This window comes from Symsagittifera roscoffensis, chromosome 4 (genome assembly GCF_963678635.1).
Source record: "Symsagittifera roscoffensis chromosome 4, txSymRosc1.1, whole genome shotgun sequence".
Taxonomy (NCBI): domain Eukaryota; kingdom Metazoa; phylum Xenacoelomorpha; order Acoela; family Convolutidae; genus Symsagittifera; species Symsagittifera roscoffensis.
In genome coordinates this window covers 61,930,465-61,958,459 of record NC_087065.1, presented here as the reverse complement: position 1 = coordinate 61,958,459, position 27,995 = coordinate 61,930,465, and the positions used below count along the sequence as shown (strand labels likewise).

Below are 27,995 nucleotides of genomic sequence, written 5' to 3'. Positions count from 1 at the left end.
AGCACGCCTCGGAATTTATTGAAGATGATTGGAAAGATCATTTTTTTCACAAAAAAAATTGTAAACCATTCCAGCATAAATGAAAACAGAGCTTAATGTTGCATTGAAAGTGTGAAAATAGAATAGATTAAGAAGATTAGTTCAAAGCAAAGAACACCAACATTAGCAAAATACGTTAGAGCGTTTCAATTCAACCTGTATACGTTTTGTTCAACTCAAACGATTAAAGAATGACCCAATCTAATAGCTTAAGAACATTTCAAAACATTATCTGTAGAAAAACTATTCAACTCGTATACAATAGAGAAATTTTATACCTTATTTTACACCAAATTGTTTAATTAAGATTCGCAATATTTGTTATGTTCAATTTTTATTATAGCGTCGCTCAACAATTTGAAGTTAAACCATTTCAGCATTAGTTATGCAAGCACTATTTATTCTTCGCATCATTTATATTTTTAAGAAGCACACATTTGCTAGCTTGTAAGTAAACTAAAGCATACCAGGCCTTACATTCTTTTTGTCCTTTTATTCATTTTTTTTTTCAATATGTTAGAGTGAAAAAACGTTGAACCAACCAGTTTATGTGTTTTAAATGTCGGTCATTCGGCTGGAACAACACGAGTGAAGTGGAACTAATCCAAAAGCTGAAGTCATCAGCTGACATTTGATTTATCAGTTACGCAACGAAAACGCTGCTTTTTTACTTCTTAGAACACTTGTTAAAATTTATGTTGGTGCTCTTTTTTTACCACTTGTCTTTATTTTGTTTCTTCTGATTCATCTAATGCTACTGTTGCATAAATGGAGACTTAAAAATTACTATGAACACGCGTAGGTTTTGCCGCAAGAACGCAACCGCAATTCAATTTGCTATTTTGTTTTGTCTCCTTTTTTACTTGATTTACCACTTGAAAAATATCAAAATTAAAAAAGGCTTGAAATATGGACAGACGATTAAGCACAACCAGAACCCATCAGAGGACAATGTTTACAAAAACATTGAAAACGGTCCTGGTGACGGTGAAAAGAAGGGTAGAGGTCATATAAGGACAGATTTTGGGCTGTTCACGCTGCCAGAGAGAATCCAGATGTCGAGAGATTACATCTTAAGGCAAATCAAATCAGACAATAGTTTCATATACAGAGTATGTGCGTTACTTTTAAATTTCAAGTTCAATTTGTAGTAATACTGACATTTTTTTGGGTTTTGACCAGGTCAACATGAACAAAAATGTGCATATCTCTGAGAGCTATAACTTATTACGTCACGCAGGGACAATCTACTCGCTAGCAACAATCAACGAAGAGTTCCCCAGTACTTCATTAGAAGATGCAATCACCAAGACTGCCTCTTGGCTCATCTCCCGTTTGGAGCCAGTGAAAAACAATGACAACGTACTGGCCGTGTGGTCTAAGTACCCCGAGACTAAAATGGACGACCAGGAGGCCAAATTGGGAGGAGCCGGGTTGTCTCTGGTTGCCTTTACGAAAGCCCAAAAAATATCCCAAAGTTTAATTTCTGTTGAAACTATGGAAAAAATAGCAGCTTTTATTGAATCTATGCAAAAACCGAGCGGACAGTTTAGTTCAAAGTTGGATAAAAACTCAGCCGTAACGAGTTTCATCTCGTTGTATTACCCAGGAGAGGCGTGTTTGGGTTTGACGATGTTTCACCAGTTGACTCGCGAGGAAAAATGGTTCACAGTGGCCCTGAAGGCCATGAAGTATCTGGCGTCGCAGCGGGAGAGTCAAGCAGTGGGTGAGGTGTTGCCAGACCATTGGGCTCTTATTGCGACCCGAGAACTGCTCAAGTCCGATCTACTAAGACCCATGGACCGAGATATGCTGATTAAACATGCACTCAAGGTGAGGCTTCAGACGAATTTGTTTTTGTTCTCTAGCCACCGTCAAAGTGTGGGAAAGAACTACGGCTTAGGATTTTTTCTTTTCTTGCGGTTTCGGGTACTTCTAAGCAAGTTCGTTCGTTGGTGATCAAGTTTGTTTCCTTAAATCCCTTGAGGCCTTTGATTTGGATTGGAGTTTGAAACGATCAGGGGCTAATTCAGGGGGTGGGAGAGAACAATTTGTCATCAATATAAGTTTTTTTGGTTTTTCGAGCGAACTCAGAAAATTACTTTGTTTTTCGAAAGTTTTATTTATAACTATCTATACGTTCTATGTCTATGCAAATGTCAGAAAATTATGAAAAGAAAAACAACTCTACTTTGGTATGTGCAATTTGGAATTTGTAGGTATCGACTAAACTGATATCGGAGCAGAAAAGGATGCCTGGGGAAGGGAGGGTGAAGTTCTCGTTCGACTCCAATGGAGGCCTCAGTCCCACCTGCACACGTCTCGAAGGTCTCCTCGCTATCATGCATCAGGTGGCGTTGATAATTTATTTTTGAAGATATCAGTATAGAGTGAATATAAAATTACACATTTGATTTCATTGACATTCCTTGATTTCTTGTGATTACGTGCAAAATCAATCCACATTATAAACATCAAATATGACATTCTAAAATATATTAAATTGCTGAAATGTTAGCAAAAATTAGCCAGTAAAATCACGATCATGCGAAAAACTGATTTTACAAGCAGAATATTTCCAGTTTGGCAAAAAGTGCAGGTCCCGGCAAGACTCGAGCAACTTACCTTTGTGGTCCAAAGGACAATATCTTTGCGACGCGAGAAACATTGATAGCTCGTAAAACGAACTGAAATTGATATGCTCATAAAGTAAACTGTGAGTCCAGAAAAGTCATGTGAATAAAAATGAGACAAAATCTATGACCCCGTTGCAAGGACATTGTTAATCGCAAAGGTATAAAGATGGAAAATTTATGTTTGGTTTCAATCTGCCTAAAGCTAGTCAAAAGCAATCATTCAGAGCTAGATAGCATTTTAGTTGCCCTTTACGCTTAGCTTGCCAAAAAAAATCTGTCTTGAAGTAATCTTTAAGAGTCTATGAACTTAGTTTAGAGTCTCATATTAGTCTTGATAACTTTTGTTAGTTTTTTTTCGAGGAACAGTTTGGACTCAAATTAATTTTTTGCGGTTTATTTTGAGCTTCATTTTCTTTTTCAGCAAATTCATTTCCTTTGTTGAACGAAAAGCAGACATAATCAAACAGCGAAAGTGTAACAAAAAATGTGATCAAACAAAATCAACCTCCTATCAAACGTAATTAACATCCTATCAAACAAAAAACGTGATCAACTTCTAATTTCGAAGCTATATTTCATTGATCAGATTTTCCATCACAAATAAAAGTGTAAGAGTTACAAAAAACGTGATCGATTTCCAATTTCGAAAACCGATCTCAATTATTGTTCCGACTTTCGATACGAAAGTAACGGAATATTTGTGCTCGGGGTGGGTTTTTTTTTCTTCAGACAAATTTCGACTTTTTAACTAGCCATTTTTGACGGAATTTTTTTATATCATTCGAAAGCCATTGTTGTCCTGCGCTTAAATTCGAAAAGATATTTCACCTGTGATCATTTCACCTGTGATCGTAAAGTTATGAGGGTTTAAAGATTGCCGTTTTGGCCATTTTGACCAATTTGGGACAATTAACGCGTGATATAATTCGCGCTATTAACGCGTAAGCGGAGATCCGTCTTATAAATCGTTTCAAATTGGTTGAACGAAGCTTATTTGCCATAATTGATTTGTTACAAGGAACGAAATCTATCTTTTTGTACTTTATATGGCGTTTGGGGGGATGATTTTCATGAAAAATTTTCAATTTTAGAAAAAAAAATTTTCCTTTTATTTTATTTCATTTCATTTTTTATGTTATTACTGCTGCTCCATAAACCTTAAAAGGCAGTCGGAACATTCAGGGCTTCGCCCTGATACGAGCAGTCTTGTTAGATTTCTCAGCGAAATAAAAATTTTATATATTGATCCAGTTTTCTCAAATTGGGATATATTTTTTTTGAAATTTCAAACAAATTTTGTTCTAGCTGGTTGATTGACAAGATTTCACTTCTTACTTAATTTTACCGTAATTATCGGAAATTACAAGTCAACAAAGAATAACGAACTGCCATTAATTTCGGTATTTAAAAGCAGAACTCAATGAACGCAAAATGAAGACATTAATAAATCAATTTTAAAACAGTGCCTGGGCAACTTGTGAACTTTGTTTCGGTCTTTCAGTTTTTTCGTCTTTTCTCACACACTGTTTTTTGTTCACCAAAAAATTCGTTAATTACGACCTTGGTTTTCTTGCTATGAATTCTAGTGATATCACTGCGAAATATTTTTGCTTGGTGTGCTAGCTTTTCAATTAAGTCTTTTTGACAGAATTTTTCAAAACTATCTAACAGATATTGTTTTTTTGAGCTCAAAATTAAACAAATATTTCATCTGTGATCCTTTTCGTAAAGTTATTGCTAAAGTTCTGAAAATTGCTAATTTGGCCTATTTGGGATAATAAACGCGTGATTTATTGCGTTCCTATACCACTTATAAACTATTGTGGCAAGTCATTTCAATTGAATTGAACCAAGTCAATTTGTCGTATTGTTAAGATACAAGTCTCTAAATGCATCCCTTTGTAGTGTACATTAGCGCGTGCGGGGGAGCGTTCAATGGTCTTAAAGTGCAGTCGGGGCGTCCAGGGCTTCGCCCTGATATACTAGCAGCCTTGTTTTTCTTACTTGCGTTCATTGAATATTTTCCAACTGTCTCTTGACTATGTTTTACCTTTGTGAATTGTAAAGTATTGCAATCACGCATTTGCATTTGTTCATCAGCTTAGTTATTAGTATCTTGAACTCCAGTTACGAAGTGGTACCGTTTGGTGTATAAGTAACGCACATGCTTTTGACGACAACGGTCCTAGGTTTGAACCAGACATGGATCGCCATTTCTTGCTAATTGAAAGTTTTTCGTTTGAGAAATTTAATTGTCAGATTATCGTTTGTTTGCTTAATTTTTGTCAGTTTAGCTTCAACAGCATGCACTTTTTTCTGATTCCAGCTAATTGAAAGTCATTTCCATTTGTTTTTTTTAAATGGTACAGATACGTGAGTTCAAAAAGAATTCAGCTATAAAATTTCTGAAAGCATATATTTCTGCTGCAAAAGTAATGCGAAGCTCTGCTCCGCGCCTTTGTGGTAAATTTCTTTGAGAATAGAAGTTTTCTAATGTTACAAAACTGATTGTAACCTTCTTCATTATTTTGTTTCAACCTCTGATGCATAGTGGCGGATCTAAAATTTTCTCGAGGATGGATTTTCAAAAAACTTGTCAACCGTTCCGAGCTCTACCAAAACAGTAAAAAAAACCCTAACTTTATTTTAAAAAATTCTACGCCGCAGATAATTTTTTTGAAAAGAAAAACAGCAGAAAAACAAAGTTTTGCGCACTTTTGAAATGTTTTGGACCTCGCCCCTCAAAATTAGTATATACGATTGCCAAAAATACCTTTTGAAACTTTTAGGGTTTGACAACCAAAAGTAGATGTAAAATAGAACCAAAGGGAATCCTTTGGGTAGTCAGTGTGTCGAGTCCCCTTTTTAAATCCTCTCCCTAAATCTGCCCCCGGAAGCATGTTATTTGACTGTGAAAAATATACATATTACAGGTTGAATTCTCGAAATTACCCGAAGGAATGCTGGACACTGTTGAAAATGGAATCAAATTTGTCATCGATAACCAAGAGATATCAGGGGAATTCAAAGGCGGCTTCAGACGCCAAGTGATGGAAAGCAAAGACTCAAGAGAACTCGATATCAGAATAGACAATGTGCAACACTGTGTGACTGCACTCGTTAAGTACTACCAATTGGCTCAAAAATGGACTCAAAAATAGAATCCTAACAGAAAACATTAAACCACATTTTCCAAAATTATTAGAAAATTTAATAAAACTTCAAATGTCCACATGCAATTTTAAGTGCCTTTGTTTTGGTGTAATTTTTATATCATTGTACAAAAACGTTGAAGAATTGTCAGCTGAGTTAAATTATATGATAAAAATCAAGCTTGGCGACAGATGTACATAGGTGATTAAACAGGTAGGATTAGATATTTCAATGTCTTGTCAATCTGCGATCTAAAATTGCCTGATTTCAGGACATAGCTGAGCTTCGCGGGCTTTCTACAGCTCGTTTCAGATAGCATATGGCTTTCGTTGTTGTCTGCAAGCCAAATCAGGGTTGAATGAAAGTTCGAAATAATTTTAAAAATTAAGTTGTTTGGATTTTTTAACTTGCATCAAGTTTTTTATGGACTAACAAAAAAATCTGGAAAAAATAGCAAATTCTTCAAGAGGTTATTTAGTAGTATCATAATGGGATGCAGGGCAATACTGAAACAGGAAAGTAATTCCAGTACAATTTTCAGACAACTTAAATAACTTAAGTAAAGAAAATTAATGAACGTAACTACGCTTAATTGTGATTATACGGGTACCATTTTTCCGATCAAACTCGCACAAAGAAGCGCTCAAAATAGTTCGCATTTCACCCGAGTTCTGAAACCTACTGGTATATAAAAGTGAATCTTGTACAAACTTAAAAATAGATTGTATACAAGCCGAATGCTTAAAATTCAGATATGTTACTGCAATTTTATAACTCATTTGGCCATTGAAAATGGGTAATGCCTTTGTCTACGCGTGAGTTTAAAATTTTTTTAACGCAAATTCAGGAATGAAAAATATTACCAGAATGGGTGCGCAATACATAATATTCAAGCCTTTTCAGTAATGATTTGAGCGACTTTGACTTCTTGTGTTTTAGTTTAATTTCGAGTGAGAATAAAGCAATTTAAGAAATGAAAATTTTAGTTTTACTCCAGCAAAACTAGATTTGGAAGTTTTTTAGTGTTTCTTTGATAAAAAAAGTTTTTGTACAAAAATAGAATAAGTGTTTTGCGAAAAAAACAAAAACTGTTGTCGACTATCTAGTATCTAATTCACTAACGTTTAAGCGTTATTATAGTCCTTTCATCCCATCACGCACAAAAAAACGCCGCTAAAAACAGATTTTGTGTAGTTTTTTGATGAACGTGCTCGGAAATTTTTGGGCTACTTGCACAGCAACCGGTTACCCCAGCTTTTATCTGTTTTTGGAATCTTCAGTTTTGCCTCTGTGTTTATTTCATATTTACATTTAGCACCCCCTGCGCCTTTCTACTGATGGACAATTTTTACAAAAGGTGACCTTTCGACAAAAATTTTACAGAATTTTTTTCGATAACTATTTGTGTCAGAAATTATTGATATAAATTTTCCGATTAAAACCCAAAACGTCATTTAAACCAGCTTTTTTTAAAAAATTTGGCTGTGTCCCAGAACTGAACAATTTGAATTGCAAAACTAAAAAATAGGCATAAAAATGTTTTCAAAAAAACTCCCGAGCACGCCACAGCAGATTAGTTGGGCTGATTCTCATTGAAAGGGATGATTTTGATGCGATTTTGACTATCAAGTAAATTTGTTACTTGCTGCTTTTTAAAGGCATTTTACATCTTTGTTGTTCTGGTCTTTTAGTTTTTCTACTTTTTTTCAAGCGAAACCAGGTACTCCAAAAAATGACCAACTTAGGTCAAATGATCTATCATTTATGAGAATCTTTAGTCGTACTTTGAAATTTATGAAAATTTACCCATAAAATTTCTCGTTGTCGAGAAAAACCGATTCAATTTTTTTTGCTTGTTAGTCTGATTTTGAGCGCGTAAAGGGACCGAGTAGGAAATTTTAGTTTTCAAAATTTTATTTAGCACTTTTTTGGCAATAGTTTTTTTAAATTGGATGTTCTCTAAAAAATGAAGTTTGTGAGACATTTTTCTAATTTCATTTTTCCAATCTAGTTCCTTTCATCACACCGTGAGCAAAAATGACACAACTTTTTTAAAAGCAACCGGTTTTTACATGCTCTTGCATTGTTTTTTTTTTATTATTTAGTGGAATCGGGTTCAACATTAGATTCGAAAAATTAAAACTTCACATCAAAACGCAGTGAACTACAGACTAGAGAACTTGAATATTTGTCGCCAAATACTTCGTCGATTCCGTTTCATTATTTAATTTATAAGACAGTTGCTTCCCATACATATCAAAACAAAACTGCTCGTATTAAGGAAAAGCTCTGAATTTTCCGACTGTTCCTAATCGTGTATTGAATTAATTAGACCAAATAGTCTGTCTCAATTGAATTCGGAACGACTTTGTGCTGCGGGATCAATCGCCTCACATTAAAATTTTGTCTTGCACTTCAAGCATCAAACTATAAAACGAGCAGGTTAGACAGACTCGTTGCAGGTTACTATAAAGGTTTGCACACCAGGCTGGGACATAGCAGATCAACAGATCGATCGTCGGCAAGTTAACTTTACCCCCCATTAAATAATGTGCGTTAAAATTTCAACATCAAAGTATCACAGCGCTCTTTTAGGCACGTTAGTCTATCGTTGAGCGTTTCACAGCAATCTTTAACGCAGGATAGTCTAGACGTGAGCTCGCCCATACTGGCACTACGAAGATCCATGGATCAATCCCCCGAGGGAAATTTTGTTGAGAATTGGTCTGAACGAAAAAAAAAACACCAGCACACATGTTCTAACTTTCTTCGAAAGTCGGAACAACAAGACTACTCGTATCAGGGCAAAGCCCTGAATGTTCAGACTGCTCCTTAATTGGTCTCCAATAGTTTTTAGTAATTTGAAAGCTCGCAAAACTATACATTTAGGCTGATTATATCAAATTTTAAGTGTTAAAAATTGAGACGAGTATGGAATTAATAAGACCAATTAGTTGTTTCAAATTAATAAGAAACGATTTTGTAAGGTGGGATAATTCGCCACGCATAAATAATTTGCGTTGCGCTTTAAGCATCAAATGTTGCAGGTCAGCATAAAATTTGCACATCAAGGTGGGCCAATGCAGATCAAGCGATCGATCGGCTGAAATTAACTTTCCCTCAAGCCCAACCCCCTACCCCCGCCAAAAATAAACCAAGTTAAGATCCTCCACCCCAGCGTTGACTTTAAATTAAATTTTCTAAGCGCTGCGTGAAATATGCTATATATTTATTGGCTGAAAATTTGAACTCAAAACCAAGTAAAAATCCCCCCCCCCCTAAACGGCTTGGGGGGACGTTAACTTGGTACCATCGATCAGCCGAGGGACCAGAGTTTTCTAAAATTGGTCTGCATAAAAAACCACCCCGAGCTTATATATTCCTCACTTTCTTCGAAAGTCGGATTAAAAAGGGGAATGAAGATCAAAAAGACTGTTGTGAAATACACAAAGCATTCCCTTCGCTGTTTTGAATTCCTCTAGTAAAATAATTTCAAAAATCTATAAAAATCATTCAACTTGAAAAAATGTACCTGAGTCAGTTCTTTTGTTTATAAAAAGCGCAATCCAATGTTTACATGAAATCAAATTTGATTTGAGGTTAAAAAGAAATCGAAAGACAATTCACAAAAGGACATTTAGAAAAAAACTATAGGACCTAAATAAATGAACATTCTTTTCTTATACAACTTTTGGTTTATTCATAAATCTACCAAACTTGTTTTTACCAAACTAATGGGTTAATTTTATGTGCAGTCCGTTTTTTCAGGGCTTCGCTCACAGTTGAGCAATCCTGCTAACCCTTGCTGTGCGATAACCAAATTTAAATGACAAACCCCTTCAGTTAAACCAGCAATAGTCAATATGCAATAAAAACCAAATTTCTCGCCTTCTGGCAATATGATCCAGTTCAAAATCTAGCTGAAAGGCCTGGGAAGAAAACTGTATTAGAGAAAAATAAACTCTTGTTGGCAATTTGTATAAATCTAAACAAAACTAACAGATACATGTATTTGATATATAACATTTTACAAATTTGGTCTATGTTCAAGTGTAAAATATGAACAGGACCGACAGAGGTGTTGGAAAACTGCTACTGAACAAAATTCAATTCTCAAAAATTTATTTTTCGATTTTTGCCCTAGCCTAATCTCGTATAAACATTTCTCGTATAATTTCGTATAAACTAATCTCGTATAAACTCGCATAAAATTTCACGAAGTATTTCAGAAAACAGTATTTCTTATAGTAAAAGTCTTCCCGATTTTTCAAGTATGAAAATATTCTTTTTGGGGTCAATTCAATTCTATCAGTCCCTCTTCTGTGTAGCCAAAACAATGAAATGAGCTGAGCATACTTAGGTGAAACTGAACGTGAGTGCGTGTGAGCAAAAAAAATATGCAAGCTTCCATTCTTTGATTTTTCAATTTGCGAGAAATTTTCAACCTATTGAAATGTGTAAAATCCACAGCACATAAACCAAGCCCATGGGCATCGCTAAGTAGCACCGAACAAGAAATAGTCCTGAAATACTTGTGGCAAAACTGAAACCCTGCTTGCCGCGACAAAGTTTATGTATCTAGAGTTTTTGGAACGCTAACGCACATCAGCATACAAACAAGCATCTACGAATGAGTCATTCGATTGATTCTGCTCCGCTTCGGGCTAAACGGTATCTGTATTTGTCTTCTGTTGATGACAAGTCAACAATCTGCTTTGACTGCTCCCTATGTTCGAATTTCAGGTGATCTATCAAATACCCATTGCACTGGAATTCTAGGCCACACCTGTAGCAAATGTGTTTGCTACCAAGTCTCTCGTGATACCGAATCCGGTGCTTCGAGTATACGCTTTTGCCAAAGTACAGACCGCAATCCGCACACTTTTGGCATCCAGGTACCGGTTCTATCGAGGGCTTCGGCGAGTGAAATTTGTCAAAATGCTTTTCCAACTCACAGAAACTCCTTTTGCACAACTCGCAAAATTTCTTCGATGCGATATGTTTTCCACTTTCTTTCAAAACTTTATTTGAAGATGGCGATACTTTCGAACTAGCATCACTACTGGTACTAGAACTTTTCCAATTGTATTGCTTCGAGCTGGGTGAATTTGAATTTGCAGTGGGAAAGCTTGCTGTGTTTGCGGTAGATAGATCTTGGATTGCATTATCTGATATAGCCGTGGAGCGGTTACTATTTTCCACATAGATAGAGAAATTTATGTCGTCTTTCCGTTCGACTTTTCTACTTTGTGGCGTCTGATTAGCGCATCCGACGTCATCTGTGAATATATCGTCACCTAGGTCATCCTCATCGGAACTGATATTGATAAGGACTCCGGGTGATAGGCCGGTTGAAACTGTCCCAGATCTAAGCAGAATGGAACGATGAATGAAAAATATTTAATTGATATGTTAAACTAAAGCAACTCTAAAAGAGACACAGAGCATTGAAGTCAAGGAATAATTTATATTAAAAGCTTAACGGCGAAGGTTGAACGCTGAGCAGCCAATCTGAAAAGGGTTTCACGTACTGAAAATACATTGCTAACAGAAAGTTTGATAAGCATTGATGAACTCCTGGACACCTAGGAAAACATAATCAATGCCAAATCAGGAAAAAAAATCATTTTTTCCCGTTTTTAATTGATTTTTTTTTTCATTAACAAAACGCATCATCCTAAATCTCTTTAAATATCAAACTAATTTATACTTAACTTTTTTTGATACATGTGATCATATTTAGACCTGACCAATGCGATACTTTTTTCCTCCTCGTGAATTTTGATTTTGAATCAACAATTGAAATTAAAGTCCATTTCGCGTCATTCCTACTTGCGTTCTCAAAAGCGTAACTCGAGCTTCACTTGGAAAATTACTTTTAAAAGCGCGCTTCAAAAATTCAAACCACCAATCTGAAAAAAAAACAGAACAAACCTTTTGTTAAAAACCTAGCCAACTGGTAGTTGAAAAAGGGGGACCGATCGTTTAGCAGACCAATCTTTCAGCATAAAATGTCAAAAATTAGTCGTTTAGCAGCCCAACGTAAAAAAAAAAAAGATGCAAGCTGAGTCGTGGGTCGAGTTTCCCAATTATCTCACAATTTTGACAAAAAAACTATCAACTTCAAAAACAATAGTCTAAATTAGACAATTATCTCACAATTTTGACAACAAAACTATCAACTTCAAAAACATTAGTCTAAATTAGCGGCAAAACAAAAAATTACGCGCACAATAACACTCGTGGCGAATGGAAGCGCAGCGGAGCAAGCGGTCCCTAATCTAAAAGGCTGCTTTTGAAGCCATCGTTCTGATTTGCTAATTGTTCTGAGTGTGCTAACAGATTGGTCTGCTAAAAAACCGGTTGGCTAAGATCTCTAGCACCTTGAAAAAGTGCCAATGAAAAGACTACCGAAAAAAATACAATTTTTACATCATTCAACGTAACCATCAGAAAGAAAAATATATCAGCTAAAATATATCTCTTCGAATTTCGAAAACCTTTCATGACTGGCATTTTTTGTTTTTAGAAAACTAACCCACTTAGACAAATTGGGTCGTCAGGATATTTTTATGTTAATTCTGAAAATTAAAATCCACTTTTGAAAACAAACTCTTATAAAGTTTTGAGCAAAATTAAAATCCACTTTTGGAACTTGAATCATTCTCGTTTTTAGCACCATTTTCACATTCGCAATTGAAAAGCGTAGTTTACAATCTAGTATTGAACTTCATAACAAAATTTCGAAAAAAAATTAAAAGTCACGCCGCAAAAAAACGGGTGTGATCTAATTTTTTGTGAAACAAAAAACCACACCACCTGAATAGGTGAAAATTAACTTCTTTGATAAGTATTTCAAAAAGAGTATGTAACCTCCCACTGGAGGAATAATTTCAGATCTCGAGGACTCAGCCTTTTTGCCTTATCCAGCATTCTTGAAAATCACAGATCAAAGTTGACGAATAAATTATGAAATTCAGTTGAAAATGAAGATAATTTTTTTTCTAAAATGAAAACCAACCTTTCGCTTCTGTAAACTGGAAACAAAAATATAGTTTAACTGATTATAAAAATGAGTGGGCGCACTGATGGATTACGGCGTTCAAACTTCGAATAACGAATTTCAATTTGTTTTTAACCTAGAGCTCTTCAGTGCAGTGTTTCCACGAACTTCAAAGCAGTGTTTCCAATGAAATGCCCTTTTTCAATTTTTTAAGGAAAACTTTTTTTGTGTTCGCTTTTCCAAAAATTTTCTATTATCGGCAAAATATCACGATTTTTGTGATAAAAATTCCGAGCTACGCGGCCAAAACTACTACCGACAAGTGTTCTTTTTGTTTCATGTCACGTGAACTCTTTAGTGACATTATCATATATTGCTCAGCGTCCATGAACAAAGGAGCCACATTGCTAAGGCGCATTCATCACAACCTTCCATTATTTCTCATCTCAAGTGAACAAGACTGCTCGTAGCAGGGCACAGCCCTAAATGTTCTGTTTGCCCTTTATCGTGTATGAAACAGTTTTTAATTTTTTTTTTAGATTTTGTTTTCCAAAATATTCCTTCCACAAATGTTATGTTAAGAAATGTGCTGTATTTAGTGTCTAACAACGTTTTTTAAACCAAACATGACTGATCGCATCAGAGCGAAGCCCAGAATGTTCCGACTGCCTTTTAAGGTCTATGGAGCAGCAAAAACATGAAAAAATTAAATGTAGTAAAATAAATGATTTTTTTTTATTTGAGATTTTTTTTGTGAAAATCATCCCCCCACTCGCCATATTAAGTATAGGGTGATAGATTTCGCTCTTAATAACAAATCAATTATGGCAAATAAGCCTCCTTCAACCAATTTGGAACGATTTCCAAGACGGATTAAATCTCCGCTTACGCGTTAATAGCGCGAAATATATCACACGTTGATTGTCCCGAATTGGCCAAAATGGCAAACTTTAAACTCCCATTACTTGCCAAAAAAAGATCACAGGTGAAATATTTTTCAAAGCTGAAATCTAAGCTCAGGACAACAAATTTTTTGAATTATATAAAACAAATTCCGTCAAAAATGGCTAGTTAAAAAGTTGACATTTCTCTGAAGAAAAAACCGCCCGAGCCTAAATATTCCGTTTCTTTCAAAACAGTAATGATTTCTGAGCCGAAGTAAACCTCCGGTCACGCGTTTATTGTAGGAAACATATCACGCGCTAATTATCACAAATTGGTAATTTAAAAACCCCATAATTTCAAACATAACCAACAGACAGTAGGAAAAGAGTCAATGAACGCAAGAAAACAGAGAACAATTGACTTGTTGTTCGAAAAATTTCAACTTTTGAAATTCAAATTATATGATCTTAAAACTCGATGAATTTTAAAAACATTCTATTATTGCACTTTATTGATAAAATGAACTCTAACCAGTAAAAGTTTTTATTCCCTTGGGAAATCTGAAAATTAAAATCCACTTTCTAAATTAGTATTGATCACGTTTTTCGTGGTCCTTAGTCTCTCTGCTCGAATTTGGAGTTTGACTTCTGTTAACCAAGAAATTAAACTGAACTTACAAAAAAAAATCAAACCACGAAAATCAAATTGAAAAATCACGACCTATATAAGAGTCTGAACCACGTTCATCGACTCTTAAAAGATCACAGAATTTTTTAAAGTAAAGCTCAGGATATTGATATCTTTTAGAAAATAAATAAATTCATCAAAGTGACTGGTAAACTTGTCTGAAAAAACTTTTGTAAAAATGGCTTGTAAATTTGTCAAAGAAAAACCCACGCTGAGCACAAATATTAGGTAAATTTCTTCGGAAGCCGGAAACAAGGAGATAGCCAACTGACAGTTGGAAAATTGCTTAAGCTCGATGAAACAGAAAAACGACGGACTTTATTTTGAAAAATTTTCACCTCTCGAATTTTATGAAAACATTATATATCACCTTCAAGCTTTTTGAATTTTATAAACATTTTTTGATAAAACTGGATCGAAGAGCATTTTGTTCCGCTTGAAATTCTTAAAACTAAAATCCACTTTTTAAACACTCTGATGTTTTGTCACGAGTGTGGCACGTTTAGCCTCTTACAGGTTCTGCTATTAATTTTTCGTACATTTCGTCACCCGCACGTTTCTTCCCTATTTTTAACCTCTTAGCATACATTTGTTTCGCTTAGCATACTAAAGATCAAAACAATTCTCCCCCTCGAGGCATTAGGAGCGCTACGCGCGCGTCGGTGTTGCAAATAATTTACCCTCCACTCAGCAAATTATATTGAAGTGGACTCAAACAGAAAAAAAAATCAAACTCCAAAAATTCCAACTTGAGCGTGAACAATTTTTGATACTACTTAAAAAAAATCACGCGACCTAAATACGTGACTTCACTTCAATAAGTGACATTTAACCAATTCATTAGTTGAATAGATTTGCTACTCAAAGGTAAGCGACTGAACGCAACCTACTCAAGGATAGCCGGTTGCTGTGCAAGTTGCATAGAATGTTCCGACCATATTCATAAAAAAAATTAATAAAAGGTTTTTCATTCCTCAAATTAATATCGATGTTTGTTCTTGGTTTGAAGAGATGGGAGAACTCAACGAACGCCTAAAACTTTAATGCCAAAACTAAGTTTCCTGGAGTAACACAATGTTATTAAATAATATTCAATCGCTCGAAAATAGACTGAAACTTCAAACAAATTATTTCGACGCAATTTTTTGAGACCCTTTCCGATGATTATTTGTCGTACCTAACCTTGTGGGGAAAAGAAAAAACTAAAACACCCGAATATAAAGCACCCCCCCCCCCCCCCCCCCCATTTTCAATGCTCGGAACAAAAAACTATAAATGGATGTTTACTACTCGTCGTTAAACTTCGCTGAACTGATCTCCAACTTACCTTGCAGATATGTTGGCATTGTGGCAGTTATGGGTCTCAAAGGGTTTAACGGGTTTCAACGGCGGCGGCTCATCTTCGTCAGTATCTGTCGATAATGACGAAAACCTATGAGTTGTTGGAGGAACTGCCGGCGATGAGAGAGCCTTTTGATTTGTCAAAGGAACTGATGGAACTCTAGAAACTGAGGAGGAACATGCCGATGACGAAGGAGCCTCACAGACTTCTGCTGAGACTGCGTTCGAGCTACAGTCACTCGCCTCAGCTAATTGAGTCCGTACCAAAGGTATCACTGTGGTTTTTGACTGTTGTTTAGTTGGTAATTCCGAGGTGCAAGGGAAGGAAGAATTAGGCTTTGTTCGTATACCTGAAACAGCAAGCCAGCCAAAATAGCAAATAGCAGTATAAATAGTATCTTTAAGTTCTATCCGATAAATAGAACTTGCTTTGCTAAAAAAAACATAGTATTCAAATCCTACACCAAAAGCATAAAATTGATAGCTGCCGAAAGCAAGCAATACCTGAAAGAACGAAAGATAAATTTTTATCGTAAATCGAACAAGTAGATGGCTGGAAACTAGTTATATAAACTTAATTGATAATTAATTGGATTTTTTGATAGTTTCCCATCAAACAAAAACAGAGTATTTTGAATTGGCAGTTCTTCAGGCATGTTTCGATTACTATCATTTTATTTATTATCAGATCAAGGCTATGTCAGTTTTCTGCATTTGCGACCGGCTCAATCACCACTACGGTTAAATCGAAAGGGAATATGAATGATTGTCACTTTCTTTGGACGGGACAGGACAAGGCAGAGCGTTAATCTGGATATTGAATCTATGAAAACTTAGATGAACACGATAAGACAGGGGAGCTATACAACGTGAACAAAAATGCGTCATATCCAAGAGGAGCTATCCAAATTGAGGCACATCTACACCACAAAACCGTGATGCTGATTAAATCCATTTAATGGTTTCAACAGAGAATTGGTTAGAGATCCGGGATTCAAAATTTCTAGCAACCATACAACTAACTTAAAACTTAATGGTGAAAGGTTGTAGAAGGCAATCATCGAACAGAATTTACCTCAACAAACATCTGCGAAATAAGTGGGATGCGTTTAGAACTTAAAATGTTCACTAATATTGATGAATTAATTATGCCTGCGTTTGCATCCCGCTTTTGAGTGGAAGCAGTCAAAGAGTCGTCAAATCAACATTTAAAAAAAAAATTGTTTTCTTTGCCAGCTCTGATTCCCCAAAACTAGATCGAAACCAAAAGAGCGCAAAAATAGCACAGTTTGGTTCTTTAAAAATTTTAGACTTGACCCATTAAAGCGGATTCAAAACACCAATGAGTGAAAAATTATCACTTCAAATCCTTATAGGTCATACTTTGATCGCTGATTTGATCCTAAAACGTTTGGCATCTATCGAGTCGGACTTCTTCTCAGGAGCCGGTTCTTAACACAAAAATTGAAAAAAACTGCAATTTAAAAACTGATAGGCCATACCTTAGTTGTTGACTTGAGTTCAATTTGTTAAATAAAAAATTATAATAGAAAATTTGACATCTTTCAATAGAACTAGCGAGCAGAATAATAAAAAACATTTGTTCGACCATCAGGATACGATTTGTACATATCACTGTACCCGCTAATTCGGTTAAAATTTTTGGTTAAATTGGACACCAACTAATATGAACGAATAAAGGTCACTAATAGAAACTTGACAAAAATGGCTGCATAAATTAAGATGAAACATTTTATGTATGAAGAACCTTCAAAAAACTACATCAAAAACTTCTAATAATTTTAAGAAGTTATATGATGAACACTATTAGATTACACTTTTACCTTACAACTTGAAAAACTCTATTTTTGAAACGAAGCCCAGCTTCATTGATGATGGAAAAGTGCATTTTTTTATTGAAAATTGTATTTGCAGTTTAATTATCGAACAATTGTGATTTGAACTAGGACTTCAAAAATCAGACTGAGCACAAACGAAAAAAAAAGAGAAAACAAAATGAATTTTTAAAAGAACGTCATTTTATAAATGTTTAATCAGGTTTATCAAAATTTTTTTCTTTACGCTAGGGTTTCGAGCTGAGGCCAAACTCTGTCTCCAGGTAAGATTTAGCTTTTCTAATTTTCTCAAAAAAATCTAGGTGCCATAAAAAGCCATCAAAACGGTTCGAGCAATAAATCAGATTGAAGCCCTTTAAGTTGAGTTTCGAACGTTAAATTTTTGAAACACTGCTCAGTGACAGGAAATGTCTTGAACATTTCAATTTCTAGTCCAATTTTGTGCAAGTTAAAATGACTGTACGAAAACTAGTAAAATAGGACGTTTAAAGCTTTTAAAACCTTAATCCAACAAAATAAACTTTAATTGAAAAAATTCAAAAATCACTTTTTGAAATTTTTGCTAATTTTACGTTTTGATTTGCACTTTTCAAGTTGTTTTTAGTTTTTTTTTCAATGCAAACGCACTCAATTGAAATTGTTTTTATAAAATTCTAAGCAAATACGAGCTGAAAAACGTTTCGCCCATTACTTAAATCGAGTACATCGAGTGATCAAGCAAAAATGTTTTATTCGACAGTGTTATTATTCAAAGCTATTTGTAAAACGAAAAAAAAGGCTCAATGGTGTGGCTTAATTCAAAATTGGGGCTCAATTACCACGTTTTCACTTGAAATACATGATAGGTGCAGCGAAAAACGTATTTTTACAACTGGAAAGTTTTATTCTAAAATTAATTCAAAAAACTCTTATCATTTTTTCATATATACAGAAGAAAGATCATAAAATTCAAAAAAAAAGATATACAAACAAACTCTTTTTTTGTTTGAAAAAGACTTTTTGATTAACCTATCAATTAAATAACCACAACTCTGAGCATCAAATAAAAAACAATAAGTGCAAAAAAACAACTGATATTATTGAAACCAAATTAATTTTCGAACTTCAAATCAAATTTAAATCCTATAAGCTTTAAGAATCCAAAAACTTTTCAAGATTAAAAATTTTGTATATATAGGGATACTAGTGTATATTCATTACTCCAAAAAGGTTTCTAATACACTTAAGTTAAAAAAAAAAGTCAAGTTTCGTCATTTCGCATTTTTCCTTTTCAAGAACATTGTTTGAACTACCTTCAGCACATGAAAATAAGTTAATCTAGGAGATCAAGAAAACCAAACATTTCCAGTAGACGGGTGGAAAAAGAGTCAAAAGACGAAAGTAAGCAGAAAAAAAACTGTCTTGTTCTTTTTTTTAATATCTCAACAACAATATCTATTTGAAATTCTAGACTTATTTATGATGGAGATTTTTTCAATAAAATCAGCCCAATTGGAGAAAACTGGGTCGATAGATAAATCTCTACTTTGTTAGAAAACCTGAAAAAAATCCCATTTTCTCAAGTAGAAATCGATCATGTTTTTCGTGACTTTTATACTTTTGCTGTTCAATAGTGGAGTTTGCCTTTCTTTGAACAAATGAGATTAATGGAACTTGAAAAATAACCATAACTCGAACTTCAAAACGTCAATTTGAACCTGAACAAATTTTGAGACTTTTCCTTAAAAAAAACTTCACGACCTATATAAGAGTCTGAACTACGTCCATCGCCTCTTCAAATTATTTCCATGGAAATTTGAACAAAGCAAAGAGAGAAAGTTAATTAACGCAGGGAAACAACAAAAGCCATGTTTTTCATCTTTCGAATTTCATAGAAAAAAAACATGCCCATAAAACTTTTTGAATTTGAAGAAACATTTGTTCTTGACACTTTTTTGATAAAATTAACTCAATTTGAAAAAGAAATAAATCGGTGAATTTGTTTATTCCGCTGGGAAATCTGAAAAATAAAACCCACTTTCGAACCTAAAATTCAATCACGTTTATCGTGACCTTTACAAGTTTGCTGTTCGTTATTAGCGTTTGCCTTTAACAAAGGAAATGAACAATTCAAAGTTGAGCAGAAAATCAAATTTCAGCGTACTTAAACTAACAAATTTTTCCTGAAAAAAATATATTCAAAAAAAAATCATCAAGAACTATATAAGAAACTTCATTTCAAGACCTATAAAAGAAACTTCATTACGTTGATTGCCTCTTAAAAAAGCATATTATTAAAAAAGCAACGCTCATAATTGGATATTTAAAAAAACAATAAATCATTTGAACAATTGAAAACGTTTTCGACAAGTTCAAGATTAAGCGCAAAATCATCGCTCCTCAAAGAACAAAACAAAAAAAGCCATGAATAATCGGAAAATTTTTCCTGTTCTGTGGAAAAAATCAAATTTCATAGCAACCAATTTGACTTCGCGAAATTATCTAACGCTATCCGTACATAGAGCTAGACATAGATAACCATTATACTTGATTTTTTTTTGAAAAAGTACTGACTCTTTAAGATGGGTTCCAGAGGTATCTGCTTTGGCTCAAGAGATGCTTGCTGATTGGAGGAAATTGTTTCGGATATCGGCATCTGGTTTAATATGTACGAAACCTGTTCCAACAAAGGATCCGAAATGTTGGCAGCGACGGAAGTCGCCAGCTTGGAAACTTCTTCTGCGGGTTCCTCCGGAGACCCCGATCGAAAGAGCTCTTTTCTTTTGCATGGTTTCGAGTCTGTAAAAGCAAAACGTTCGATCGGTAAACATGGTAACTGTTCCAGGTTTTTAAATTTTAATCTGATAAGCCAGCATAAACCCAGATACACATTATGGCAGTTAATGCTACAGAAAATATTACAAATTACTTAATTTTAACATACTATAACTTAGTTAACAACACACAATTTTGTAAGTAATTAGTAGATCAACTTAGAACATTGTAGAGCTGTACATTTACATTATTAGTTTTTTTCGATGCATTTTGCGAGAGACTGTCGAAATACCCAACCCAAAATATAGATTTAGCAGTTCAGTTTGAATCTCAGCACTTACAGGGAAGATGTTTGCAAATAGCAGTTGGATCTGTTGATGCTAACTTTTCATAGTATCTCCTGGATCCTGGCGTCCCTGAAGTACATATCACTACAATTATTAATCCCGCGATGAAAACAGAACTGATTCTTAACATGAACTTAAACTCTTTTCAAAGCAGGAAGTAATTTTGGACCTCCGATGCTCAAACCTCGTTTTTTTTGGACTACATTGATGTTTACATCTTCTTTTCTGGATATGATTACTTTTAAATAAAGTTTTCAACTTAAAAAAATCATTTAGAAGAATACTCGAAAGATGCTGTCTCAATCAATCAGATCACCCGAAAAAGATAATGTCTATGCAATCTCGGTTCAATCTGGTCCATTTTATGCTGTATATATCGGGGATATTCTTACTTGCAGTCGGAACAGATACCTTCCAAAGTCGTCGGAACTTAGTGCCTGCTTCCTTGTACGGCTGACTAAGTTGACCCCCTAAACAGTCAGAGTAGTGAGACCAGTTTGCGAGTGCTAACTCAAGTAGAGTACTTTCTGTCTATACAACATCTGTTCATCAAGTTTTCTACTCTCGACCGGATAGGTTCGTGCAACTCCTTGGTCTAATTTGAAGTCTTAGTCATCATAATTACTCTTGAATTTCTTATTCTCAATAATTGTGTAGAAACACTAATTTTGCTAGGTTAATATTGAGATCAACTTTACTCCAATCAGTCATTAACGTTATGTGACCACATAAACTGATCAGTTTTCAATCTGCATTCAAGGTTTAGTAAATGTACCATGATTGGGGGTATGGATGAAGTCAAATAAAGTTCCCTTCCCAGATAGGCCAAAGTTAAAATCCTCCACCCCCGTGTTTATTTTTGGATTAAATTTGCTAAAGCGCTGCGTGTTAAATGCGCAGTTCTAAAAATTCAACTCAAAGCCATGTTAGCATCCTCCATCCTAGATGGATTTTTTGAGGGGGAGAATGTTAATTTGGTACGGCAGTACCAATATTATTCTAAAGCATAACTCCTATATGAAAAGATAAAACAAAACAAAAGCTAGAAGCTGAACATAAAAGACGTTCCAATCAGGTTGCCAGCAGCAGTTAGTTATTCTTGATAGTTTTTTCAATAAGTGCCGAAATCGCATGACATTTACAAACTGAGTAGAAACAGCACTAGGACTAGACAATGACAAAGCAATTCGGTTGAATGAACAAAATCATGAGTTTTTGACGCAGCTTTTATGCATTTCGGTGAAACAATGTGTATGTATTAACTTATCATCCAGCAAAAATGAATGATGAGCGTGCAATAAACTGCCTCCTCGAGGCTACCGATGCAATTTGTTTATATATTATTCAAACTCATACCTGCTTCCTCGTAAGATGATGGGGCTGAAAAGGCAGTCCAATAAAAAAGGGAGTGAATTTTCGGGCTATTTCGATTTTGAGTTATAGTGGAGCACATAAAAGCTCCACTTGGAAAACAGAACTGGACAGCGAACTTCAAATAGCAAAATCATCTAACGACAAAATTGAGCGAGACTTTAGCTGAAGAAAACTGACTTCAACATGTGTGTTCTTTTCTTTTGATCTTTTGTTTCTTATTTTTGGTGAATGATCAAATTCCGAACCAGATTCTAACTTTTTTTCGCAATTAGCTTCGAGAAAACCTAATGAGATACGCGTGAAATTAACTTACAAACTGTCGTGCCTGATTTTGAATCCCTGTTTCGATTTTCTGAATTCGTTTGAGCACCGGTTGATTTTGAATGCTTAGATCTATTTTCTGAACTCGTTGGAACACCGCTTGATTTTACTTCTTTTGATAGCTTTTCAGAGCTCATAAAAGCACATCTTGAATTCGACTCGTTAGATCGTTTTTCGGTATGCTTTCGATGACTTCCATATCCAGAAATGTTAGAGCTCCTTGGGTTATTTATTGCCTCTGATTGCTTTCTGTTCCTGCCGTCTATTCGTTGAGGTAAAGAATAGCACTCTGTTTGTTTCATTGATGGTAATATCACCGTACTTGTCGTCTTTTCAGGAGATCTTTCATAAGCTTTAGTACGGCTCTCTCTGTCGGTCCCCTTGTTTGAAGTCGGCAATGCAGGTTTGGCAACTTTAGGAGGCGATCTTGACATCGCAGAATCATTGAGAGCCACATGTGCTGGTCTTTTTGTGGCAGCGTTACTCAAGAAAAAGTATGGCACTACTTCAGGGCTCTTATTGGAAAAAGAGTTTGATGGGCCGAGTGATTGTGAATCCGCCAGCTCTTTCCGAGTATGTTGCACCCGTTTCCGCGGCTCGAATGAAAACGAATTTGACAATGGTACACATGACATCGATTCTTGAACGTCTGTCGCCATAAGGGGAACGTCCTTTCCCGCGTCCATATCTGCCGTTGATATTGCTAATGGTGTTTTAGAACATCTTGCGACCTCTTTGGAGACGAGTGGTATGACCTTGGGACTTGAAACCAAAGTTTTCATTTTCTCAGACCAAATCGTAGCAGTGACTTTCTCAGGAATTGGGGCGTTTGATTTCTTAGAAATTACAGTACTTGGTTTCTGGGGAATTTCAGCGATCGTTTTCTCGGGAAACGCAGTGGCCGATTTCTCGGGCATCGCGTGACTCGGTTTGCCGAGAACAGCAACTGACGATTTCTTGGGAATCGCGAGACTCGGTTTGCTCAGAATTGCAGCGGACAATTTTTCAGAAGAACTTGCTGTTACTGCGACAAAAAAAGCTGGTCTCTGAACTGGCAGACAGACAGCTGTACTGTCTGGAACAGTTTTAAGTTGTTCCGGTGACTTAGTTGCCTTTGTTGAACTAGCGGATGAACTAAGCACAACTGATGGTTTAGGTAACAAAGCAGAGCTAGATATCTGTTTCTCAGAATTTGATAGATTATGAAGCTTTGCAGCTCCATTATAAGGTTTATCGACCTTTATATTTTGATTCTGAGCTCCGGTCGAAACTGGATTAATTTCGCTACCGGGCAAAGTCTTTTCTGTGCTCAGTTTCTCTGACAGTGCTTCTGAAGCCGCAGTAGTATCACTTGAAGTTTTCACTTTCTTTCTCTTTGCTGCAATTTCGTCAGAATCATCAGATGCGGCGGAAGCATCTGAAACTGCACTGCAGTAACTTTCACCTTCTTTTCTTCGTTTGCTAGAACGAACTGTTTTGCGGGCCCGCATTTTCACTAATTCCACCGACGAGGCATCACTGGCTTTCTCACTTTTAGAAGCAACAGCCTTCTGACTCTCAACTGTCCGTTCAACTTTGTCCTGTTTCAGAACTACATCTACGACTGATACCTCCTTCTGTGGTGCAGTTGACACTTCACTAACTGATGAAGAATTATTGGACACCCTTCCACTTTCGGACTTTTTCAGTTTGATCAACTTTAACGCAGCGACGTTTAGCTTTGTTTTCTTTGCATTCCTCTTAACTTCAACAGGCGCAGACAAACTCGCACGGGCCAGCTCACTGCGCTCAACAACTTCTACAATGCAATTTGCTGAGTGTGGGTAAGGGTTTGGCATTTCTTCTGCTATTTCAAGTTCTGGCGTTTCGACCGTGTCTTCCACTGTGGGACTCTCAAACTTGATCAATTTGAGTCTGACTCGCTCTGTCATTGGCCGAAGGGTTCTCGCTTTTGCCACGTTCACAAACTTTGGCTTGTTCTCCACTGCAGTTATTTCTTCAACCTGTTCATAATATAGCTCATCAAGAGCGACAGCGGTGGGCAAATTGAGCACTTGCTTTTCCTCCGCTGATGCTCTAAAAAGAGTACTTTTCTGCTGAATTGTCTCCATGGTTGAAATTAAACCATATCCTTTAATTAAACCGTCTGTAGATTCCGACACGCAGCAATTTTCTGCGATCAAACTACTCGAATTCGTTTCAAGCTTAGTGGGTGGCTTGAAAAACGTCGGCAGTTTGTTTTCTGAGAAGTAAGCTTTCTTCACACTGATGCGAGGCTTGATCGGTATTGTCTCATAAAGTCGAAATGATACGACCAAAGAATGCTGATCACTTAAATTTTCGCCTGTAACGGATGTAGATTCTATCAAAGCGTCCATGGCAGAGGGTAAATTGAGAGACGGTGATTGGGAAAGAGGCCTCACGGGAGCTTCAGTAGCTGCCAGTCGGCTTTCGACAGCCGGAAGCTCCTGCTCCTCATCTTCGCCGTCTTCCAAGCTGTACGAAATTCCATGGTGTTCTCTTTCGTGCACTTCTCTGTCTCTTTCATCGGAGCATCTCAGCGCGCATTCGATACACGTAATAGGGTGCTGTTCCCTGTAATGTCTCCTGGTTTCTTCTACAGTTCCAAAGAAAAAATCCGCAGCTCCACACCATCGGCACTGTTTTGTATCAAAGTACCCTGGATCTCGTGTCTGGATTTGCGAAGCTGGGTTCAGAACATTACAAGATGGGGAAGCTTTATAATGCCTCAGCAGCCTGGCTTTGTGGATATACTCGCGATGACATTTTGCACATTTAAATTTTTTAGCCATAATTGACGAACTGAGGTCTGAGCTTTGTGCACCTGAAACTGAAGCTGCAGTGGATACTGCGATCGAATTTGCACTGCGAACGATTGATGCACTAATTGATGCTTGCGGCTGAACTGACTCAAGAGTTCCTGGCAGTGATAATTCCGAATTAGTCTCTGGATGAGCACGCCTTGTTGTCTTTCTAGCGATTTGTCGTCCTTGTCTAGTTGCTTCAGATGTCGTTGTTGACGAAGATTGTGTTGATGTTGAGCTTCCGAGGTAAACTTGAGCCTGAAATATACTTCACTTCAATTATTGAGAACTATTCGCGGCGAAATCGCTTGCAGAAACTTTTTGAAAGAGATTCATTAAAAAAACGGCAAGAAGATGAACTGTATGTCTTACATTGAACAGTGGCATGCGCATGTGGCTAGTCTCAGAGGTCTCTGCTTGAAGCTGCAATCCAGGGTATCTTCGTGTCTTACTGAGAATGACATTGGCCTGCGACTCCTGCAATACAACCAGGCCATCAAAATTCACCCCATACTAATATCAAGCCTGTAATGAAAACTAATAAGACATGGAAAACATTAGAAAAAAATCACTCATACGTCAATGTTTGAGCGTAAAACTGATTGATAAAACCACTGAATCGAGCCTATACTTCCAATTCTCTACAAGCTCTCAAATGTGAAAAATTGCTCAGATAGAATCGAAGTCGGAGGCGTAAAGATCATAGAAGAAATGAAGACGGAGCACTTGTGGTTCCCAATTGGAGTCAGGTAATTATTGATTTTGTTCTGCACTGATTTCTTCCGTATGAATTGCCAGTAATTGAGACACCGTCTGATTGAGACACCAAGGGGAGTTGTCTTTGAGTCATAGATTTTTTTGGACTTTCCAGCTGTTTCATTAATCTTTTAATTCGTCTCTGGCTTTAATTACTTCCAGCGGAGAAAAGTGGCGTGGGGTAATTATTTTCACACATGAAATTTTAAACTGTTTCAATAATTCCATTTTTTCTTCAATTTTCGAAAAAAGCGACGGACTTTTTGTGCTCGAGTGGTTTTTTCTCAAGACAAATTTTGACTTTTTGTTTCGACTCTCGAAGACAGCGAGAATATATACGACCGGCCTGAGACATGCATAAACGTGCGTTTCAGGGTGATTTTTGTTATATTCAGGCCCATTATTTTAGCAAATTTGACAGCGTATGGGCATCGATCTGGAAATCAGCGGATTGCTGAGCAAGTATGCTTGCACTAGACTAAATTGCGGCTTTGCTGCTGGAATAATACTTTGAAAATTTGTATCAATGCGCGAACTTTTTATGCGTGGCAAATTAACCGCACTCATAACTGATCCAAATTGAATTGAGGCAAGCTAATTTGTCTCATTAATTCTATAAACGACTCAAAATTTAAGTTTGATATTGATATTATCAGCCTAAAATTTGATGTTTGTCAATATTTCATATACCAAAAACTATTCGAGACCAATAAATGGGCAGTTGGAACATTCAGGGCTTTGCCCTGATACGAGCAGTCTTGTTTATTATTATTATTATTATTTTTTAATGAATTTATGCAAAAGCATAGGAATTTGTACCTGGTTTCAAAATCAGCAATTTAATAGTTGATCAAACGTTCATTCTATAAGGGTCACACAGACATAAAATTGTGAGCGAGCATGTATTCAATGGGTTCTAAATCTTTTGAACAAAAGAAATCACTCTTTCGCTCCGGAGACTGCCGGAATACTTGTAAATTGGTCCAGAGTTCCGATTTGAAAGCATCTTATTTCCATAATCTGCTTGATCTTTTTTCTGCATTTCTTTACAAACTTGTTGCTTCATTTTAAATTGTTTAACTCAAAAATGGCCCGTGCTCAGTGATCGTCGGACTTTAATGCTTGGAGAAGTAAGTCCTTTGATTTGATTCGATACACTCAAAAAATGTTAAGACCAAATTACCCTAAATGAGTTTGCGGCTACTTTTTAAACAAGCAAACGTCAAGAAAAGCCATGAAGATTTAATTTAATGGATAATGCATGTGCTTTTATATGCTAGGTTTAAAATTTACAACGAAGTCAATTGTTTAAAAATTCCGAAAAAACTATAGACGGTAGGACGTTCCGAAAAGGCGGTACTGGGGGCAGTTTGAGGGAGAGGGAAATCTTATTTCGATATTGGCCTGTATCACTTCCCGAAATAAAAGCCCTCTATGACCATGGCAATCTCAAAAAAAAGAATGTTTTCTGGGAAATCAAATAAATTTTTGAAAAATTTAGAAAAAACTCAATAAAACAAGCACAATTAGGAATGACTTTTATAGCGCGAGAGAAAACAAATATACTTAAATAGAATATTTAAAAAAAAATTTGCAAATGCTTTTCATATTCTCATTCAGTTCCCTGTATTTCTTGCGGCTAGGGGTTGCGTTTCCCCATTTCCGTTCTATAAATTGAATTTTTGATGAGCAGTATACAATTTAATGTGCTCCAATAAGGTGTAAATTGATGGCAGCTTTCCAGAGGTTTACTCGAAAACAGGCTTGCGAGAATTTCCTTTCAATGGTTTCGCCTTTGATGTAGGTGCGTTGGAAGTATGATGCTACCTCATAAAGTTTTTGGACGATGTTAACGTCGAGATCAAAAAGTTCTCGTTCTCGTCGAGATCGAAAGTGGCGAGGCTTGGTGTTTTTGATGAGGACTGATAAGCCCTTAAAAGCTTTTTGTATAGGTGGTGCTCTCTTTTGTTTGGCAACAGTGCATAAGTGCAGGGGGAAATCAGGCCAGTTTAACGTGG

The 27,995-nt window shown here is 36.0% G+C and overlaps 2 protein-coding genes across 4 annotated transcripts in view; one reads left to right on the top strand and one right to left on the bottom strand.

Annotated features, from left to right (window-relative positions):
• The first annotated feature begins 297 nt into the window (after positions 1-297).
• On the top strand, positions 298-5,978 carry LOC134844020 (uncharacterized). The gene is made up of 4 exons (XM_063860470.1): positions 298-1,151; positions 1,222-1,872; positions 2,259-2,390; positions 5,609-5,978. The coding sequence occupies exons 1-4, from the start codon at positions 828-830 to the stop codon at positions 5,834-5,836; spliced, it is 1,335 nt and encodes a 444-aa protein (XP_063716540.1). The 5' UTR covers positions 298-827; the 3' UTR covers positions 5,837-5,978.
• Positions 5,979-9,774: 3,796 nt separating this feature from the next.
• The window catches only part of LOC134845205 (uncharacterized), a 31,832-nt gene continuing 13,611 nt past the window's right edge, over positions 9,775-27,995 (bottom strand). For 2 of the 3 annotated variants that reach the window (XM_063862103.1, XM_063862105.1), the window contains 8 exons: positions 25,594-25,698; positions 22,389-25,479; positions 22,058-22,081; positions 21,094-21,171; positions 20,696-20,770; positions 20,154-20,378; positions 15,731-16,094; positions 9,775-11,196 (listed from right to left, as the gene is read on the bottom strand). In XM_063862103.1, coding sequence (XP_063718173.1) covers positions 10,464-11,196; positions 15,731-16,094; positions 20,154-20,378; positions 20,696-20,770; positions 21,094-21,171; positions 22,058-22,081; positions 22,389-25,479; positions 25,594-25,698 — 4,695 coding nt within the window. In that variant the 3' untranslated portion in view covers positions 9,775-10,463. The remainder of the gene's footprint in view (positions 11,197-15,730; positions 16,095-20,153; positions 20,379-20,695; positions 20,771-21,093; positions 21,172-22,057; positions 22,082-22,388; positions 25,480-25,593; positions 25,699-27,995) is intronic. The other variant, XM_063862104.1, reaches the window with a different exon arrangement.

Bases quoted from the DNA above. Each gene is read 5' to 3' on its own strand.
- LOC134844020 (XM_063860470.1), top strand. From the start codon at position 828: ATGAACACGCGTAGGTTTTGCCGCAAGAACGCAACCGCAATTCAATTT. The intron at 1,152-1,221 runs GTATGTGCGTTA...GGTTTTGACCAG, and splicing joins ACAATAGTTTCATATACAGA to GTCAACATGAACAAAAATGT. The intron at 2,391-5,608 runs GTGGCGTTGATA...TACATATTACAG, and splicing joins TCCTCGCTATCATGCATCAG to GTTGAATTCTCGAAATTACC.